The sequence below is a fragment of the Cinclus cinclus genome, chromosome 30 (genome assembly GCF_963662255.1).
Source record: "Cinclus cinclus chromosome 30, bCinCin1.1, whole genome shotgun sequence".
Lineage (NCBI taxonomy): Eukaryota > Metazoa > Chordata > Aves > Passeriformes > Cinclidae > Cinclus > Cinclus cinclus.
Genome location: NC_085075.1, coordinates 2,818,342 through 2,837,784, shown reverse-complemented (window position 1 = coordinate 2,837,784; position 19,443 = coordinate 2,818,342). Strand labels below are relative to the sequence as shown.

Below are 19,443 nucleotides of genomic sequence, written 5' to 3'. Positions count from 1 at the left end.
TTTATTCTTGTCATTTTTATTCTTATGATTTGCTTCCTGACCAAAATTAGGAACTGGGGGTCAGTCCTTTGTATCCAGCGATCACCCAAAGACGACGGGTCGGCCACATCCATAAATTTTCTTATGGATTTCTCCTAATGTTTCATCGTGTTTTATTTATTTATTTTTTTTTCTTTCTCTTTCCCATTCAAGCTTTTAAAGATGGGGCTGGGATTTGACCTTGAGGCTCACCTGTTGAAGAAAATGCTTTTTTGTTATTATGTCATCGGCATTTTATATTTCTTATATATAATATATATGACTATATATATATGTGTACATATATATATATATATCTATATGCATCATGCCAGTGTAGATACCCATCCAGTAGCATTTAGGCCTTGTTCTTGTGCCATTTTTTTTTTCTGTTACTGATCTCTGAATGCCTTCAAGTGTATAAAGTGTGGAATTCTCTCCGGTATCTGTACTATGTACACACATTTTCATAGGAAGCACAATAAGATGACAGATGCATTGTACATCAATACCTGCTACTCTTAACAACGATGATATAAAGAATGATATAAATTATATAACTCCCCCACGCCGAGCCTTTCTCTCTTGCTGAGCTGCTGGAAATGCTCCTCCGAGGAGGCAGGTGGGGACAGCCTCATCCCGAAGGAGCTGAAGGAAAAGGAGGGGGAGGAAAAAGCTTTGGGCCAGACTTCAGTGCAGCCTGGGACGTGCAGAGTGTGTCTTGGGTCAGAGCTGAGCCTCCCTTTCCTGGGAGCTCCGGGATGAGCTCCAGCCTCGCTGCCTTCCCAAGGAACTCCCCCCAGTGCACACAGGGCTGGAGGAGGGAGCTGATTTCTGCTCCCGAGCAGGAAAAAGATAATTAACACTCCCAGAGCTGTTAATCCCTGAAAAACCCCAACACCTCCGTGGTTTGGGACACACCTGAGGTCCAACAGGAGTCACCAAGTGGAATTTCACCCTGGCAGGAGCCCTAGGAGCACAGCCCAAATATAAACACTGCTTTTGTCCTAAAAAATTTCCAGCTACAAAGAACAGAAAAGTAACAACGGAGCAGGTCCAACAGTGGGCATCCAAAAAGAGCCCTCAGGACTCTGTGGAGACTGAGTAATAGAGAATGGGAATGGGCAGGGAAGGCTGAAATGCCAACACCCCCACCCTCCCCCGGTGCCTTGGCTCTGGCCGCGTCCCCTGGCTCCTGGAAATGGCAGAGGAGTGTTTCGCATCTCAACGAGAACAGTCTCACCCCGCTCTGGTGCTTCCCGGCCAGGACTGGAGCTCCAAATGCCGGGAGGTGGGATTTGAAGGAGAACGGCCGTGCCAGGAGGGCGTTAATGAACGCGATTAATTACAGCCGGGGCCGTGCCCGCTCCCTCCCCGCGGCATCCCCGGCTCTGGGAGCTGTAATCCCGTCTGGCTGTGCTGGGAACAGGTCACCCCGTCCATCTGTCCCCCCAGGGCTCGAGGGAGGGGTCCGAGCACCAACTCCTGGGAATTCCTGCAGGAACGCAGCAGGAACCGGGCAGGTACCACCGGGAGCAGCTCGTGGATGGGATGTGCAAAAGCTGCTGTTTCCAGGCACAGGACTCGTGCAGCATCGTGGGACAGCAGGAGTGGGCTGGGAACATCAAACTGGTCGGGATCCGGGGTTTCAGACTGTTTGGGGTCTGGGGACTTCCAGTCTGTTCAGGATCTGAAGCTGTTTGGGATCCTGGCAGTCTCACCCTGATCAGGCTCCAGGGCAGCCTCAGTTTATTTGAGGTGTGGGAGCCTCAGCCCATTTGGGATCCGGAGACATCCAGCCCTCTCAGGGTATGTGGAGATCCCCAGATTCCACCACCTCCCCTCTTGGGCCAGAATTCCTGTCCCCACTCGCTGAGCCAATGCCACAGTCCTGGGTGCTGCTGTCCTGCAGCCAGAGCCAGGCTGGCTGGGCAGGAAAGTTTTCATGGAGCCACCAGAAGGTGCAGGGGAGGAATTTCCAAAGCTGTTCCACCAAACCCTCGGGGAAGGAGAAAAGAGGAAGGACACAGTGAGGTCACCCCGGAGCCTCTCCAGGCTGAACAATCCCAATTCTCACAGCAGAGCTGCTCCATCCCTCTGATCATCCTGGTGCATCCTCTGGAATGGCTCCAGCAGCTCCACGTCCTCCCTGTGCTGGGACCCCCAGGCTGGAGGCAGTGCTCATCAGATGATCATCATTAATTGTTTAATTAATACTCATGGTGTGATTGCATATTTGGCTTTTCCCGTGGATTAGTGCTGGATTTGTGTCCCTTTTCTCTATGGAAACTGCTTCAGGGAAAAGGAACTTAATGTTAATACTTGCAGAAAGTGGCCTTTAACTCCAACCTCCTGCTCTCTGTGGAACTCCCGGGGAGACAGGAATCCTCTTCTTGGTGCTCAGCCTGAACCTGCACAAACTGGACCCATCCATGGCCATTTGTTTTCCCCATAAACTTCACCCCTAAAATCCCAGAATCCCAGAGGTTGGAAAAGATCACAAAATTGTGACTGATCCCCACCAGAGCACTGAGTGCCACGTCCAGTTATTCCCTGGACATCTCCAGGGATGGTGACTCCACCACCTCCCAGGGCAGCTCCAATGCCCTTTCTGTGAAGTAATTCCTCCTGAATGGTATAGGGGGAAGCTCTTCTGAGGGGTGTCACTGCCACACCTGCACATCCGAGTTCTCCATCCCTGCGAGAGGCAAACCCACCTCCCTCCGAGCACATCCCGGAGCAAGGGAGGCTCCAGGACCAGGGAACAGAGGCTGTAATCACAGCCCGGGAGCGAGGGCTGACAGCCCCCAACCCTTCCCAGCGTATGGCACCATCCCGCGCCCCCATTCCCACCCCGGTTTTCCTTCCCGCACCCCCAATCCCCGCCGCTCGGTCCTCCCCTCCGCCAGGGGGCGCTGCCGGCGGCGGGCGCGGGCGGCCCCTCCCCGGCGCTCCGCGCGCCGTGCGCTGCCGCTTCCGTTTCCGTTCCCTTTGTGCGAGACAAGATGGCGGCGCGGGCCGGGTTCCAGTCGGGGCCTGCGAGTGGCGGCGGTGCCGGGACCGCGCCCGGGGCCGCGCTGGGCCCGGGAGCGCCGGGCGGGGCGGTGCGCATGGGCCCGGCGCCGGGGCAGGGCCTGTATCGCTCGCCGCTGCCCGGAGCCGCCTACCCGGTGAGGCGGGGCGGCACGGGGCGGGGCGCGGGGCCGGGCTCGGCGGGCGCTGACCGGCTCTCTTCTCTCCGCAGCGCCCCGGGATGCTGCCGGGCGGCCGCCTGGCGCCGCAGGGCCCGGCCATGGGTCCTCCCGGGTACGGTGGAAGCCCCGCGGTGCGGCCCGCGCTGGCGCAGGCCGGGCTGGACCAGGCTCGCAAGCGGCCGGCGCCGCAGCAGCTTCAGCAGGTGCAGCCGCAGGCGGTGCCCAACCGCAACCACAAGTAAGGCACGGGGAGAGGGTGCATCCCGGCTGTTGGGGACATCTCAGGCTACTGGGGACATCCCGGCATTTCCAGACAATGGGAGCATCTCGGGGCAGCAGCTACAACCTTGGGCAGAGGGGACATCCCCTGGGCTGTCTTGGGGTTGTCAGGAGGAATTTCTTCATGGAAATTGCCAGGCATTGGAAAGGGCTGCCCAGGAAGGTGGTGGAGTTCCCATCCCTGAATGACTGGATGTGGCACTCAGTGCTCTGGGTTGGTGACAAGGTGGGGATTGGGCACAGGTTGGAAGGGTCTGGAAGGGCTTTTCCATACTCAAGGATTCTGGAGTTCTTGGCCATCCTGCAGCACTCGGGGAGCTGAAAGGTCCCATCAGGTCCTTGTGCATTCCCCTGGCATTGGAGGACAAGGCAGGGCAGGGCTGAATTTATGTCACATGCCTGCATCTTGGTATGATGCCCCAGTGAGAATGAAATTCATCCTGGATTTAAAATGCTGTTCCTGGAAAAGCCAGTCCAAAGTTGATTGAGGCTGGAGGGTTACTTGATGTGGGCATTGTGTCAGGTCCTCCTTCCCAAGGGATGAACCCACTTTCCAACAGATGTAATTCCCTTCCCGAGGGCTCAGAGGGTGGGAAACATTGAGAAAACTAGTTAGCCACACTGGAGCAGGGCCCAGGTAACTGGGGAGTCACTGGCCAGTGGGTGATGCTGGTTCGTGAGTGCCCAGAGCCTTTCTCATTTTCACTTCTGCTTTGCCTCTTGTCCCTGCCAGTGCCAAGAAGAAGAAGATGGCAGATAAAATCCTCCCACAGCGGGTGAGTGGGACACGGGGAGGGGCTCGGGGGGAGGTGAGGGCAGCCTGGAGCACTCTGGGGGGGCTGATGGACATTCCCATCCTTGCTTGGCCACAGATCCGTGAGCTCGTGCCCGAATCCCAGGCCTACATGGACTTGTTGGCCTTTGAGAGGAAGCTGGACCAGACCATCATGAGGAAGCGCTTGGATATCCAGGAGGCTCTGAAACGCCCCATCAAGGTAGGGGAGTCCCTGGGTTGTATCCAGGCTTTGGAGGCTCCTGAGTTCAGGCAGCAGGAGGGCACTGAAGGGTTGTGTCCTGTGAGTGTGGCATATCAGGGGTCCCAGTGCTCTGGACACAGCCAAGAATTGGGACCAGCAACACTTCTGTCCTCACTGTCTGCTCCAGGAGAGGGGGAGCATGAGGCAGCTGAAAACATGGAGCTGAGTTTTAGCAAAACCTGTGCAGGACAGTTAGCCCTGTGCAGGAGAATTAACGCTGAGCTGACATTTTTTCTCGTAGCAAAAGCGAAAGCTGCGTATTTTTATCTCCAACACCTTCAACCCAGCCAAGTCAGACGCAGAGGATGGCGAAGGAACCGTCGCCTCCTGGGAGCTTCGGGTGGAAGGACGGCTGTTGGAGGATGTAAGTGGGAAGTACCCAACCTCAGAGGAGACTGTGGATCTGGAACGGGCAATGAAACCAGTTTCCTAGTGTCTGAGAGCACAGCTGGGGCTTGATATCCTCCTTCATCTCTGTTTTCCAAGGAGTCTGATGATGACGAGACCGAGAGCCCAGCTTGGAGACCGATGGGTATCCCCACGGCAGGACATGAGTTGTCCAAAGTTCTTAGAGTTGTGAGAATCACTGGTGAGAGCAGCTCAGTGGCACTTGTGTCCCCAGCTCTGAGAACCAGGGCACTGGCATTGTACGTAACTGCTGAGGGGTTTAACTCCTGTGAGCTCATCTTTAACTCCAGTCTTTCCCTTTCTTACTTGGAAACTTGATTTTTGAGCACACATTGGTGAATTCAGGTGTTCAGAACTTACAGGAGCTGTCGTGCACGGTGGCTGTGCTTGAGTGCTGAGACTTGCTGCCCTAACCCTCTTCCTCCCTGTGTTGCTTGCAGTCTGCTCTGTCCAAATATGATGCCACCAAGCAGAAACGGAAATTTTCGTCCTTCTTTAAATCTCTGGTCATTGAACTTGATAAAGACCTGTATGGCCCTGACAATCACCTAGTAGAGGTGAGCTGCTTTTTGCTGTGTTTCCTCTAGAAGTGGGTTGGTGTTCCAGCAGATGGGATTAGTGTGTCATTTGTAACTTGGGAGGTGGGAATCCTTGAGGCTCCTGGGAGCCAGGAGTTCTTGAATTCTCTTTGGCTTTTTCTCTCACTTGCTGAAGGTCAGAACAAATGTATTGACTTGTATTTCAGATGCTTCAGTAGGAAGAATTGGAGTTTTCTCTGGTTGGATGGGATTTACTGGCAAAGATTTGGGGTGCCCAGCAGCAGGAGCAGAGGGAATCGTGTGTGTGGGAGGGCTTCTAAATTCCCTCTCATGTTGCAGTGGCACAGGACTGCTACGACTCAGGAGACAGATGGCTTCCAGGTGAAGAGGCCAGGGGATGTAAACGTGCGCTGCACTGTCCTGCTGATGCTGGATTATCAGGTAGCAAAGTAGGGAAAAATTCCTCCTTGTGGGGTTGGGGAAACCCTGGCACAGGGTGCCCAAAGAAGCTGTGGCTGCCCCATCCATCTCTGGCAGTGCCCAAGGCCAGGTTGGACAGGGCTTGGAGCAGCCTCGGATAGTGGAAGGTGCCCCTGCCCATGGCAGGGGGTGAAATGAGATTTCTTTAAGGTCCTTCCCAACCCAAACCATTCCATGATTCTATTCTGGGAGCAGCAATGCTGGGCATGCACCATTATCTGTGTCTGGGGTTGCCTCACCCCTCCGTGCTCTTTTTTTCAGCCTCCCCAGTTCAAACTGGATCCACGCCTGGCTCGGCTCCTGGGCATCCACACCCAGACCCGGCCCGTGATCATCCAGGCCCTGTGGCAGTACATCAAGACCCACAAGCTGCAGGACCCCCACGAGAGGGAGTTTGTCATCTGTGACAAGTACCTGCAGCAGGTGAGCAAGGGCAGGGCTGGAACAGCAGCACGTGGATCAGTTTTTCTGTGTGGACAGCTGGGGGTGGCTGCACCCAGCCCCTGCTCCTCCCTCAGCCCTGTCTTTGTCACAGATATTTGAGTCGCAGCGGATGAAGTTCTCTGAAATCCCACAAAGGCTTCACGCCTTGCTGATGCCCCCAGAACCGATCATCATCAATCATGTGATCAGGTGAGGCTGCTCCACGCTGAGTTCCTGTTTCCAGGGAGGAGTGGGAGGGATGGATGAGGCTGGCACGGGAGGACAATGTGATATGTCCTGGTTTTCAGCAGCAGTTCCTACGTTCCTTTGTACAAGAACTGCCGCCTCTCTCATTACCACATCCCTCTTCCAAAGGCACTCCCACATCCCTGCTGTCCTTTGCTGTTCATAGAAACCTTCTTGGAGCAATCTCTCATTTCTTTTGCTGCAAAGCCATCGCTGGGCTTTTGCTACTTCTGGGGCTGAGGGTGGCAGTGGCATGGCTTGTCCCTGTCCCTGCCTGCAGTCCGTTTGCTGCAGCATCTCAGAGGAGCTGCATTTGCTGCTTTCTTGAACTGGTCATAAATTTTGCCTTGTTTCTGGAGCTACTCCCTGATTTTGGCTTCTTGTGGATGTCCCCAGTGTTGACCCGAATGACCAGAAGAAAACAGCCTGCTATGACATTGATGTGGAGGTGGACGATACCCTGAAAACTCAGATGAATTCCTTTCTGCTCTCCACAGCCAGTCAACAGGAAATTGCTGCTCTGGATAACAAGGTAGGAAAAGTTCATTCAGGTCTGGTCTCCTGGTTGCTGGGCAGGGATGTGTCTCTGGACAGGACAGGAGTGCTGTATTGTTTGGAAGCTGCAGTGGGATGAGCTGTGTTTACAAACATGTGGCTATACCTGGAAATGTAATTTTTAAAGCAAAGGGTCTGTGGGAAAATTGTTAATATTTAGAGCAGGAAACTGGGAGCTGAAAATCCTGGTAAGTTAACCAGACAGCGTAAGATTTTGCCTTCATGTGTTGGATCCCTTGATGTGTCTGACTTCTCCCCTGTTCAGCAGTTCCATTCTGTATCTGTCTCCTTCAGATCCATGAAACAATTGAGACCATCAACCAGCTGAAGACACAGCGTGAGTTCATGCTGAGCTTTGCCCGAGATCCTCAGGGCTTCATCAACGACTGGCTCCAGTCCCAGTGCCGGGATTTGAAGGTAAAAGCTTTGTCTTGTGTGGAAGGTGGTCCAGTTCACACCCTTCCCTCATTAGAATGAGCTCCCACTGAGACAAGGAGGTAATTTCCTCCTTGGAAAGGGAGGCTGAGATTTGAGTCAAGCATAAGAAGCTGATCTGAGCACACCGAGATGTCTGTGAGGAAAGAGAAGGGGGTGGGTTTGCTCAGCACACCAGATGTGTGCTCAGCACTCACTGAGCTGTGCTGCCTTTGTGCTCCCCAGACAATGACTGATGTGGTTGGGAATCCCGAGGAGGAGCGCAGAGCCGAGTTCTACTTCCAGCCCTGGGCGCAGGAAGCCGTGTGCCGATACTTCTACTCCAAGGTGAGTGTCCCTGAGCAGGGATCCTTCCCTGTGCCTGTGACTCCTTGGGGCACACAGTGCTGGGGGAAGGTGGCAGTTGCACCTTGGTCCCAGTTTGAGCTCATCCTTTCCCAGCTGGCCCCTGTGTTAACTGGGTGCTCTGGTGCTGCAGCACCCGAGGGTGTTAATACTGCAACTCTGCTCCTCTTGCAGGTGCAGCAGAGACGGCAGGAATTGGAGCAGGCCCTGGGGATCCGGAACACATAGGCTGCTCTGCTCCTTCCCAGGCAGAAGCATCACAGCTGTTTGTGGAAACAGAGCTGCAGAGCTCAACTGTTCCAGCTCACCGAATCCCACTCCGGCAGCGAGGCCCACGTTATTCATCCTGGCATTGTCCCTGCTGGGGCAAGTCCAGGACACCTGGAGCAAGCAGACAGGCTCCAATGAGCACACATTTCTACCTGGTTTTCTTCCTGACTGTTGCCTTGTCAGTCCCAAGGCTTCCACGAGCGTCCCCGTGATTCCTCACTGCCCGTAGTGTCCCCGGTAGCCAGAGTGACTACAGAGCCTTCTCTCAGCCCATTCCTCCCCAGCCAGCATCTGGTTGGGCACTCACAGCTGGCTCTGAAGCCTGGCTCTGCTTTAAGGTGTGGCTGGGCTCTTCCCTGCCACGTTTTACAGCCCATGCCAGGCGCTGTTGTGGGCAGGATGCCGTGAGCTGACATACCTCCCTGCCCTCACCCCCTCCTCGGAGGGTGCTGCTGCACTGGGATGCCTCATAGGTCACTCTCCTCCTTGAGGAAGTTACTGAACTCTAGAGAATTGCTTCTTCCCTTCTCCCCTGCCCCGTTCCCTTCATGTTCCATGATGGACTGTCCTAGGCTGGGATCACAGGGAGACAGGTGTTGGCTTCCTTCAGGGCTGTGGAAGCCTTGGAGTGGTGCAGCACTCTGCACTTCAAACACCTCCAAATGGGTTCCAGCAAACCACGTGGCTGCTTGTTTTCCCTGGAGCAAGGAGAGGGGATGCAGCAGCTGCCTGGAATTCTGCAGGGATGGTGTTGCAGGCTCATTCCTTTGAGGCAGTTGTCCTGTGTCACTTGCTGTGGGGACCAGAGGCTCCTTCGTGTGGGTCCAAGGGTGGAACAGGACAGTCCTTGGAAGTGGACATTTTTCCAAGCATGTGTGAGTTAGCAGGTGTTTCCATGCTGAAGCTCCTGTGCTTTTTAGGCTGTGGGGCTGCCACAGGGCCCAGCATGGTTCAGGAATGTACAAATAGATTTTCTCCACTGTGAGGAGTAGCAGCCCCAATGACTCCTGGAATGAGTAACTGGTGGTCAGGCTTAGGAGAATGAAATGGCTCCACTTCACCCCGATCCCAGTGTTTCTGCTCGGGACTATAATGCAAATGGACTCAAAAGTCGGTCTGACTCTTGGAATAGCTGCAGGATCATGTTACTGATGAGCCCTCACCCAGTTCAGTGTGGCTGGGGAGGCTGCTGTGAGTTGGAGCACCTGGGTGGCCCTACTACTCCTTGTGTCTGTGTTACTATGTCTGTGAGTAATAGACTCTCGACTTCCCCTCTCCTTTGCCCTTCTGAAATGCTCCTCTGTGGTACTGGGGTACTTGGTGCTGGAGAAGCAGCCCCTGACTCCTCAGGGTATTCCCACAGGAGGGATGCTGAGTCCTACGTAGACAAACGTAGCTGTTGCAGAGTAACTGCTTTTCTTAACTAAATATTACGGTTTTTTCCATGGACCAAATTTTTTTTTTTTGTACTGTATCCTTGTAGACGTCACCCAGTTTTAATAAAAGACTCCTGTGAAGGAAGCTGTCCTCCTCCTTCCATGCTGACAGCTTGCACTCTCCCAGCTGCCATGGGGGATGAGCCTGGTAACTCCCAGGGAAGGGACAGGATTTATTATCTCTGCTTTCTTTTTCTTTTCAAAGCCACCAGGGTTAAGTGACTGGAGAGAAAATGTTCTTCATATTTTGGCCTTTTATAGCGAGCCCTTCATGGAGGGATCTCCCAGCTTGTAGACTCTGCTAACCCTTTGCAAAGTGCTTTTGTGGTAAACAAAGTAACTTGAGCAAAACTGCAAATCCAGTGGCCAGTGCTAATAAATCCTGAACTGCCCTGTGTCCACTTAGCTGGACTGTGGTAGCCTGTTAGACATCCCAGGGGAGTAGGGCAGAATTTGAAGGAAAATGTAGTATAGTTTACATTCAAGGGTTTAAAATTATGGAAAAGGGGATTTACTCTCTTCACCCTGCTTGTTTGTAGGACCTTAATGCTTCGCTGACGACCTGGGAGCCCCTGGGACAAGGGGCTGTGGTGGGGGCAGGAGTCCTGGGGCTGCACCGGGCAGTTCCTGCTCCTTCACGGGAGGGGGGGAAATGGCACCTTTTAGCAAGAGGGGGACAATGAAATGCTTTTATACAGAAAGGCTCAGCAGTCACCGTCCCAGGCTTCACGGGGTCTGCGGCTTCCTCACGAGGGGCAGCTCTGATCCCTGCTGCTCTCTGGGACATGCAGGACCCGGGGGGAACGGCTGGAGCTGTGTCGGGGAGGTTGGGATGGATATTAGGAAAATATTAGGTATTTTTCCCCAGAGGGTGCTCAGGCACTGAACAGGCTCCCCAGGGAATGGTCACAACCCTGACCCTGCCAGATCTCAAGGGGCGTTTGGACAACGCTGTCAGGCACAGGGTGGGATTGTTGGGGTGTCCTGTGCAGAGCCAGGACTTGGACTCGCTAATCTTTGTGGGTCCCTTCCAGCCCAGGATATATTGCATGATTCTGTTATTCCGTGAGCCCTGGCTCTGCGGGATCTGAGCTGCTCCAGGGCAGCGCTCTGCACCTGCGGAGCACCGAGCACCGCCAGTGTCCGGAGCGGGTGCCCGCTGCCCCCGGGGCGAGGCGGGGCCGGGGGCGGGCCGGGGCCGCCCCTGCTCCGGGCAGCCTTGAAATAGCAGAGACGGGTTCCAAACCCGCAGCGCCCCGCTCCTGGCACCATGGGTGGCAAGAAGGTTTGCATCGTGGGCTCTGGCAACTGGTGAGCGCCGGGCACACGGGTCCCTGTCCCCCCTCGGCACCCCCGGTAACCGGTGCCAGCCGTCCCCATTCCTGCAGGTCGCAGTGGTGCCCTGGGCTCCCCAGTGCCCACTGCCACGGCTTCCCTCTACCCTCGCAGGGGCTCGGCCATCGCCAAGATCGCCGGTAGCAACGCAGCTCGGCTGAGCACCTTCGAGAGCCAGGTGAACATGTGGGTGCTGGAGGAGGAGGTGGACGGCCGGCGGCTCACGGACATCATCAACACGGAGCACGAGAACGTCAAGTACCTGCCAGGGCACAAGCTGCCCCCCAACGTGGTGAGTGTGGGCTGCCAGCAGTCTCTCGGAGGGGCAGAGCTGATGGCCGGGCTCTGGGGAGAGGCCAGAAGCTCTGGGGGGCTGCTGGAACGCCGGTGTGTGAAGGCAGAGGATGCACCGGGCTGTGTGGGGTTCAGTTACGCCCTCCCGCTGACCTTCATCTGTGCTTGGATGAGCTGCAACCCTGGCTGCTCTCACAACCCACCTTTGCCCCTGCTCTGGCATCCCACAGGCTGGGCTGGAGGCCATATGGCTGCCTCTGAGCTGGCATCATCCCACTCTGCTCCAGCCCCTCTGCCCTGCCAGCTCTGGCAGGGACATCAGCATTGTGACTTTGGGCCCTTCCTTCCCTTCCAGCTTCTCAGTCCCTAACAGTAATCATGCTTTATTCAGGTGGCAGAGCCAGACCTGCTCAAAGCCTGTGCAGGTGCTGATGTCCTCCTGTTCGTGGTGCCCCACCAGTTCATTGGCAAAGTCTGTGACCAGCTCAAGGGCCACGTGAAGAAAGAGGCTGTTGGGATGTCACTCATCAAGGTGTGAGCAGGAGCGGCACTCGCCAGAGTGCCAGGCCAAGGCAGGGGAGATGGAAACAGCCTGGCTTGGAGTGGCTGCTAAGGGAATCTGGGGGTTTTGGAACAGAAATGGGCAGTGGAGGGAAGAAGGGAAGTGGGGGCAGAGTGTTCGTGGGGGTTTGGAGGTGTTGGTGGAGAAGGGTGAGGGCATATGGGGGATCTCAGGTGCTGAGGGGAGCAGGGCACAGCTCTGCACGTCAGAATCAGTCAGAGCCCCGTAGCACAGGGAATGGTGGGATTGGGGTGGAGGGCAGGTATCCAGGAGGGGCAGGTTCATGGCCTATTTGGCAAGGTGGTGTTCAGTCAAAGGTTGGATTCACTGCTTAGAGATCTTTTCCAGTCTAATTGATTTTGTGATCTCTGGCTGTCTCCCAGGGCGTGGATGAAGGACCAGATGGGCTGAGGCTGATCTCAGACATCATCCATGAGAAACTGGGAATAGAAATGAACGTGCTCATGGGGGCCAATATTGCCAAGGAAGTGGCAGAAGAGAAGTTCTGTGAAACCACCATCGGTAAGGAGCCAACATCCCCCCTCATTAGCAAGCAGCTTTCATTTGTGATGAGCAGGAAGAGGCAAAGGGTGGAGTCTGGTGCAGCTCAATTTCTGCTGCCCTGTTCCCTGGGAAGACAGGAGACTCCATAGGAGCTGGCTGAGCTCATTCCCAGGGTTTGTGATAGGATCACTTGCTTCATTAACAATGGAGTTGTGTAGCTAAAAGTTCCTGCCATCATGGACCCAGCACCAGGCAGCTGCCTGGCACAAATTAAAGGGGTGGGCTCCAAGAGGCCCTTTAGGAATAAGTTCTATCCTTGATTTCCTTGGGCTTCACAGGATGCCCACCTGGATCTCATGTTATTGCCAGCCAGAGCTGCTTGGAAGTTCATCGGGTGACTGTTCCAACATCCTCCACACTGCTGGGGACTCTGCACAGAGCCAAAACAAACAGAACTGTTTGCTTGGTCAGAAGTTGTGGCACTCAAAGTGTCTGTTTTATTAAACAACAGCAAACACACTGGGCAGGAGGCTGGGGAGGTGGAGCAGAGCCCACAACCCCTGCAAGCACGCAGGACCCTGCAGAGACAAGCAGGACAGAAAGCTCCAACCCCGAACTTTGAAGATGCCTTTAACCTACTGAACATTCAGAAAATCATTTCTGTCTTGCTTGACACAGCTGCAGGGATTGGCCCTGTGTTCTGGGAATGCCAAAGTTGAACATTGCTTATCTGTCAGGCAATGTGTGCATGGCTCTGTGTGGATCTGCACATGTTTTGCAACATCCATTGGTTGGGCAATATGTTCCTTTCACTGGATGACCTTCAGGAGAGCATGAACTTACCTCAGGGTCCATCCTTCCCCATCATCTTCTTCCTCGTCCCTTTGTCACCTCAGGCTGCAAGAACATGAAGCACGGGCAGATTCTGAAGGACCTGATGCAGACACTCAACTTCCGTGTGTCAGTGGTGCAGGAAGCTGACACTGTAGAGATCTGTGGGGCTCTCAAGGTGGGTGTGCAGGGCTTGGTGAGCAGAGCCTGAGGCTCTGCAGGGAGGAGGAATGATGGGCACTGGCACAGTCCATCCAGTACTTGGGATCACACAGGCTGCTCATGGAAGCAGCCAAGCCCCAAGCTCTGTTGGGAAGAGATCCCTCCACGCTGCCGTTGTTTTCCAGAATGTGGTGGCTGTTGGAGCTGGTTTCTGTGATGGGCTTGGCTACGGTGACAACACAAAGGCTGCTGTGATCCGCCTGGGCCTGATGGAGATGATTGGCTTTGCCAAACTCTTCTGTAAGGGCCCTGTCACCCCCACCACCTTCCTGGAGAGCTGCGGCATTGCCGACCTCATCACCACCTGCTATGGGGGCCGCAACCGCAAGGTCGCCGAGGCTTTTGCCAAGACTGGGAAGGTGAGCAGAGCTGGAAGTGGCTGACGCTGAGATGCGTGTGGATGGAACTGTGTCAGGGGAGGTTTAGGTTGGATATCGGGAAAAGGTTCTTCACCCAGGCACTGAACTGGCTCCCCAAGGCTGCCAGAGCTCAAGGGGTGTTTGGACAACACTCCCAGTCCCAGGGAGGGATTGTTGGGGTGCCTGTGTGGGGCCAGGAGTTTTACTGGATGATCCTTGTGGGTGCTTTTAACTCAGGATATTCCATGATTCTATGATGCCTGCATCAACCTGGTGAGCAGGGAGGGGATCCCAGTTAGCAGTGTGGGATCTGTCTGTGCTTGGCTAGTACTGCAGCCCAGCTGCAGGCTTGCAGGTCCAGCTCCTCACTGCTGGATTCTTTCAGTCCATTGAGCAGCTGGAGAAGGAGATGCTGAATGGGCAGAAGCTGCAGGGTCCCCAGACATCTGCTGAGCTGCATCGAATCCTCAAGAGCAAGAATGCAGTGGAGAAGTGAGTGCTGAAATCTCTGTGCTTCATTGGGGTGGGGCTGGGACCTTTTCAGGAGCAGCAGGAGGGGAAAGTCCCCTTTTCTGCACTGCCCACATCACACCAGCTGGGCAGGAGTGGCCTTTTGGATGGGGCACAGTGCCACTGGCCCACCTGGTCCTGCATGCCATGACAGCAGTCGAGGTGCTCTGACTCTGCCATCCGTGGTGACTTTCTCTGTCTGCCCACAGGTTCCCCCTCTTCACTGCTGTGTATCGCATCTGCTACGAGGGAAAACCTGTCACTGACTTCATCACGTGTCTCCAGAACCACCCTGAGCACATGTAAGGGGCTCTGCCTGCAGACCACAGGCCCTGCCAAGATGTGCTGAGAGCTCCTGCCCACACCAACCTGATCTGCTGCCACAGCCTTGGAAGGAGTCCGGGTCTCCTGGGAGCCTCTGCAGACTGCTGGAAGAGCAGAGGTTTCCTTCCCCAGCCCCAGACACTGCCCTGGACACTGAGCCTGGCACAGAGGTACCTGCTGACCTCTCTCTCTCTCTTTGAAGGGCTCATTTAATTGCTGCTGCTGTCTAAGGTGTGCCCTGAGCAGGGCTGAGCATCTTCCTCCTTCCACTTCCTCACAGTGGATTCAACTCTGAGAAGGACTCTGCCAGGCCATCATGATAGATAAGGGCTGGGCACTGCCTGGGAGTGAAAAGAGCGTCCCAAGTCCTCCCTCTTAGCCCCACGGGGCCACTCTGGGTGACACCAGCTCTTCCCTACCTGCTGCTGCTTTTGCATTCCCTGTCTGGTGGAGGGGGCGCAGTCCCCTGCCAGGCTCCACCTGGTGAGTGGAGCTCTCAGGACTTCCAATGGCACCGAGGATCTTTCTAGAGCAGCACCAGCACAGACAATGGCATTCCTTGCCACCCAGCCATGTGCTGCTTTCCCCCAGCTGCTCCTGCTGACCCAGGGACACTCTGGAGCTTTTGCTCTCTCTATCAACCCTGGGGAGCTCCCCTGTTGTCACAGGTTCGCCTGTGCTAATTCCATGCCTGCTGACTTCTCTCCCTGTCTCAGTTTGTCCTCTGGGGCTTGGCACTGCAGGGACCAACAGCCCCTGAGTCTTCGTGAGCAGCATTTGACCCCTGCCTTGTACCTGCACAGCAGGCAGGTGGGTCACCACAAGGTTCCTGAGTCATGCTGCTGTTAAGTAAATGCTCCACAGCCACACTTTGCCTTCCTCTGGCTTGCTTCAGCCTGCGCTTTAGACCTCTCTGTGCTTCCATGTGTGGCTGTCCAGAAGCTGAGGAAGGAGGTCTCACACTTTACCTCATGTGGGGATGCTGCAAGCTGCCCATTGGCACAGGGGCAGAGGAATGGGCATATGATCCACAACAGGTACAAGGAGATGTCCAGCATCCCAGGACAGGACAGAGGTCTGGGGCTTCACTTGTCTGGCCAGGTGCCACATGTCCCTCTGCTCCTCTGAAGCTGGTGCTGTTTGCTCAGGCCAGCGTGTGCAGCGGTCACTGATCCTACCTGGGCTGGAATTCTGGAATGCTGCAGGGCTCCCTGTTCTCTCCCAGTCAAGTCCCAGAGCTAAGGGGTCTCTGACTAGCAGTGTACCTTTAAAATAACAATAAACATGGAGAGGAGATGCTCTCCTTGTTCTGTGGCTGTAATCCATCGCTGTCGCTGGGTTGGTGCCTGCTGGACTTGGTGAGTGCTCAGAACAGGGCACTGCCCGTTCTCTCCTGGCTCTGCACCCTCCTGTGCTGTCCCAGAAACAGCAAGAATGTCCCTGTAGGTCCCTGTTTAGCCACAACGTCACACAGTGTCCCACTTGCTTTGTCTCAGCAATGGTTCCAGGATTAAAATTTGGCTGCAGGACTGTGGTGGGTTGGGATTGTAACACTGAGCCAGGTCCAGAGTCTTCACCTGGGGCCTGCAGGAGACAGGGACCCCACTGTGCCCCACACACCCCAGGCCTCCCCTCCTCTCATGTTTGGGCTTCCCAGGACACTCTGTGGGATTTTATTCATCACTTCCCAGCTGCTTTTCCCAGACTCGCCTTGCCTCGTGTGTCTTCAAAGGAGCCCCATACTGAGTGACCTTTCCAAGGCTCTGAACCCTCTGCTCGGTGTCTTACAAGGGGAATTTAATCTGCTGGCACTGCACTTGTTTCTGTGCCTTTTATTAGCCACGTTTTCTCAGCAGGCACTCCACGACCTTTAAATTCAGCAGAACTGTCGTGTGGGGGGAGCCAACACGGCTTCCTCTGCTGAGGAGCTTTATTGAGCTTGGAGGGAGGATAAAGGAAGTCCAGCATGTTCCTGCAGGGCTGGCACGACTTGTAGTTCTCTTTGTCTTCAAGGGCTTCGTGTTTGGATTCCCTCTGCTCCCTCACACAAACTCCTGTCAGCACCTGCTTGTAGCTGCAGCAGAATCAAGCGGGGATTTGTGTTTAGCTGGGAGCTCCTCTGCCATGGAAATGCTTTGTGCATCCTCCTTGTCCGTGTTTCTTTGACCCTGGAAGTCCCCAAGTCCCTGCAGACTCTTGCTGAGGATCCTGGTCTCATGTGGGAAGACCAGAGCACCAATCTCTCGCTTTTAAACACACCACACTGGAGCTGGATTTCCTGAGCTATAAAAAGTCTTCCCTTTGCCATTTGGAATTATGTTCTGCAAGCTCAGCATAACTCAGTGCCGCAGCCCTGGGAGCTGCTGCTGGGGGAAAGAAGGAGGAGGAGGAGGGAAAGAGCGACCCTGGCAGCTTCAGAGCTCGAGGCAGCCCCGGATAGAGCAGAGCTGGGCCAGCGGAGTTCAAATGCTGCAAAGGAGCTCGGGGAGGGGGGGACAGGAGGGGACTTGGGGGAACACGGCCCGTGGGGAAGGAGGCTCTGGGCTGGGGGCACACTGGGACACTGAGCAGACACCAGGGCCCGTGGAATGGCACTGGGACCCTCAAGAAAGTACTGGGATCCTCGGGAATGCACTGGAACCCTCGGGATGGCACCAGAGCCCTTGTGATGCCACCGTGACCATCGGAATAGCATCGTGCCTCTGAGCCTTAGGGTGCAGCAGGCCCCGGAGAGCTCGGCTCCATCCATGTGCGGCCAAGGGCTGTTCCTTACAGAGTCCAAGTTCCCTATATCACCGCCACCGCACCTCAGACAGGGAGACCCGTGTGTTGCGTGGTGCAGGGAGGCCCCTGAGGGCTGTGCCGGCCGGGGGAGGCCGGAGCGGCGGCGATGGCGACGGGAGCGGCCCCTGAGGGGGACACTGCGGCGGGCTCGCCGCCAGGGGGCGCTGCGGGCACCGCGCGCCCTTCCCGCGCCCGCCGCTGTCACGTGACAGCGTCACACGTGACGTTGATAGGCACGTGACCGCCCCCTGGCCACGTGACGCGGGACGGGAGCGCGGCGGAGCGGGACGGGAGCGGTGAGAGCGGAGGGACGGGAATGGGATAATAAATGGGATAATAAATGGAATAATAAATGGGATAATGGATGGGACAGGAGCGGTGAGAGCGGAGGGACGGGAATGGGATAATAAATGGGATAATGGATGGGATAATGGATGGGACGGGAGCGGTGAGAGCGGAGGGACGGGAATGGGATAATAAATGGGATAATAAATGGAATAATAAATGGGATAATGGATGGGACGGGAGCGGTGAGAGCGGAGGGACGGGAATGGGATAATAAATGGGATAATGGATGGGATAATGGATGGGACGGGAGCGGTGAGAGCGGAGGGACGGGACGGGAATGGGGTAATGGATGGAATAAGAAATAGGATAATGAATAGGACGGGACGGGAATAGGATAATAAATGGGTTAATGGGTGGTGTAATGGATGGGACGGGACGGGAGCAGGGACTCCAGAGGGATGGGACAGGATGGGAGTAGTGAGTGGGGATGGGATGGGATGGGATGGGATGGGATGGGATGGGATGGGATGGGATGGGATGGGATGGGAGAGTGATGAATCCAGAGGTAGTCAGTGAGTTCACCAGGGACCGCTGCTGGGTCCAGTCTCATTCACCGTGTTCATCACTGACCTGGATGAAAGGATCGAATGTACCCTGAGCGGGTCTGGTGATGATACAAAATGTGTGGCAGTGGCTGATCCATCCCAGGGCTGTGCTGCAGTTCAGCAAGGCCTCTCTCAGCTGGAGAACTGGGCAGAGAGAAACCTAATGATTTATTAGAATAACCTAAAGTGGCTCAACAAGAGCAAATGTAGGATCCAGCACCTGCAGAGAAATAGCCTCAAGTGCCAGTGGGATCCTGGGATGCATGGGGAAGAGCGTGACCAGCATGTCAGGGAGGGGATCCTGCTCCTTGGCCTTAGAGAGGCACATCCAAAGTGATCTGTCCAGTTCTGGGCTCCTCATGACAGGACAGTCAAGGAGCTGCTGGAGATGGTCCAGTGCAGGCCACAGATGTTGAGGGATCTGGAGAGACTGTGGGACCTGTGCCTGGTTAGTGTGGAGAGAAGACAGAGGGGATCTTAATACATATAAATATATCTCCAAGGGGTCAGAGGATGATGCCAGACTCTTTTTGGTGATGCCCAGAAACAGGACGAGAAGCCAGAAGCCATAAACTAAACCACAAGAAGCTTCACTTCAGTATGAGGAAGAACTTTTCATGGAGGGGGGCAGAGCACTGGAACAGAGTCATGGGCATGTCCTTTTCTAGAGACACCCCAACCCACCTGGACGTGTTCCAGTGTCACCTGCTCTGGGGGCCTTGCTGGACTGGATGATCTCTGTAGGTCGGTCCCTTCCAACCCTGACTATCCTGGGATTGTGTGTCTGTCTCACAGGTGCAGCCATGGTGTCCAGAAAGCAGCTGGCAGACTTTGGCTACAAGGCGTTCTCGGGCTCCATGATGCTGCTGACGGTGTACGCCGGGTACCTGTGCAGTGTCCGTGTGCAGAGGATGCTCCAGCACCGCCGTGAGAGGGAGAACACGCCCGGCCCTGAGAGCTGAGCCTGTGCTGGGACCAGCCCTGGGAGCTGGGACCGGCCCTGGGAGCTGGAATCAGCCCTAGGAGCTGAGCCAACACTGGACCAGCCCCACCTTCCCAGTCCCCCCCAGGTTGGGGGAAGCCGATGGAGAACAATAAAACCTGTGTGAAAGTTGCTGGTGTGTTGGAATGTGGTGTCCTCCAAATCACAGACTGGCTTG

General features: G+C 55.4%; 3 protein-coding genes across 7 annotated transcripts; all 3 read left to right on the top strand.

Moving 5' to 3' along the window:
• The first annotated feature begins 3,023 nt into the window (after positions 1-3,023).
• Positions 3,024-9,750, top strand: SMARCD1 (SWI/SNF related, matrix associated, actin dependent regulator of chromatin, subfamily d, member 1). 2 transcript variants are annotated; one of them, XM_062511153.1, is made up of 13 exons: positions 3,024-3,188; positions 3,263-3,450; positions 4,225-4,267; positions 4,364-4,486; positions 4,770-4,892; positions 5,377-5,493; positions 5,815-5,916; positions 6,217-6,378; positions 6,491-6,588; positions 7,021-7,156; positions 7,474-7,596; positions 7,840-7,941; positions 8,134-9,750. In XM_062511153.1, exons 1-13 carry the CDS (start codon positions 3,024-3,026, stop codon positions 8,185-8,187), a joined length of 1,536 nt encoding a protein of 511 aa, XP_062367137.1. In that variant the 3' UTR covers positions 8,188-9,750. The 2 variants fall into 2 exon arrangements, with proteins under 2 accessions (XP_062367137.1, XP_062367138.1); XM_062511154.1 differs by lacking the exon at positions 7,474-7,596.
• A 1,173-nt stretch (positions 9,751-10,923) lies between these two features.
• GPD1 (glycerol-3-phosphate dehydrogenase 1) lies at positions 10,924-14,615 on the top strand. Of its 2 annotated transcripts, none has more exons than XM_062511157.1 (8): positions 10,924-10,976; positions 11,115-11,292; positions 11,755-11,826; positions 12,240-12,378; positions 13,257-13,369; positions 13,539-13,772; positions 14,158-14,264; positions 14,492-14,615. In XM_062511157.1, exons 1-8 carry the CDS (start codon positions 10,936-10,938, stop codon positions 14,586-14,588), a joined length of 981 nt encoding a protein of 326 aa, XP_062367141.1. In that variant the 5' UTR covers positions 10,924-10,935; the 3' UTR covers positions 14,589-14,615. The 2 variants fall into 2 exon arrangements, with proteins under 2 accessions (XP_062367141.1, XP_062367140.1); XM_062511156.1 differs by having other exon boundaries at positions 11,686-11,826.
• Positions 14,616-14,647: 32 nt separating this feature from the next.
• Positions 14,648-19,398, top strand: LOC134055040 (cytochrome c oxidase assembly protein COX14 homolog). Of its 3 annotated transcripts, none has more exons than XM_062511159.1 (2): positions 14,648-14,776; positions 19,079-19,398. In XM_062511159.1, the coding sequence occupies exon 2, from the start codon at positions 19,087-19,089 to the stop codon at positions 19,243-19,245; it is 159 nt and encodes a 52-aa protein (XP_062367143.1). In that variant the 5' UTR covers positions 14,648-14,776; positions 19,079-19,086; the 3' UTR covers positions 19,246-19,398. The 3 variants fall into 3 exon arrangements, with proteins under 3 accessions (XP_062367143.1, XP_062367142.1, XP_062367144.1); XM_062511158.1 differs by lacking the exon at positions 14,648-14,776 and adding an exon at positions 17,645-17,686; XM_062511160.1 differs by lacking the exon at positions 14,648-14,776 and adding an exon at positions 17,750-17,768.
• Positions 19,399-19,443: the final 45 nt, after the last annotated feature.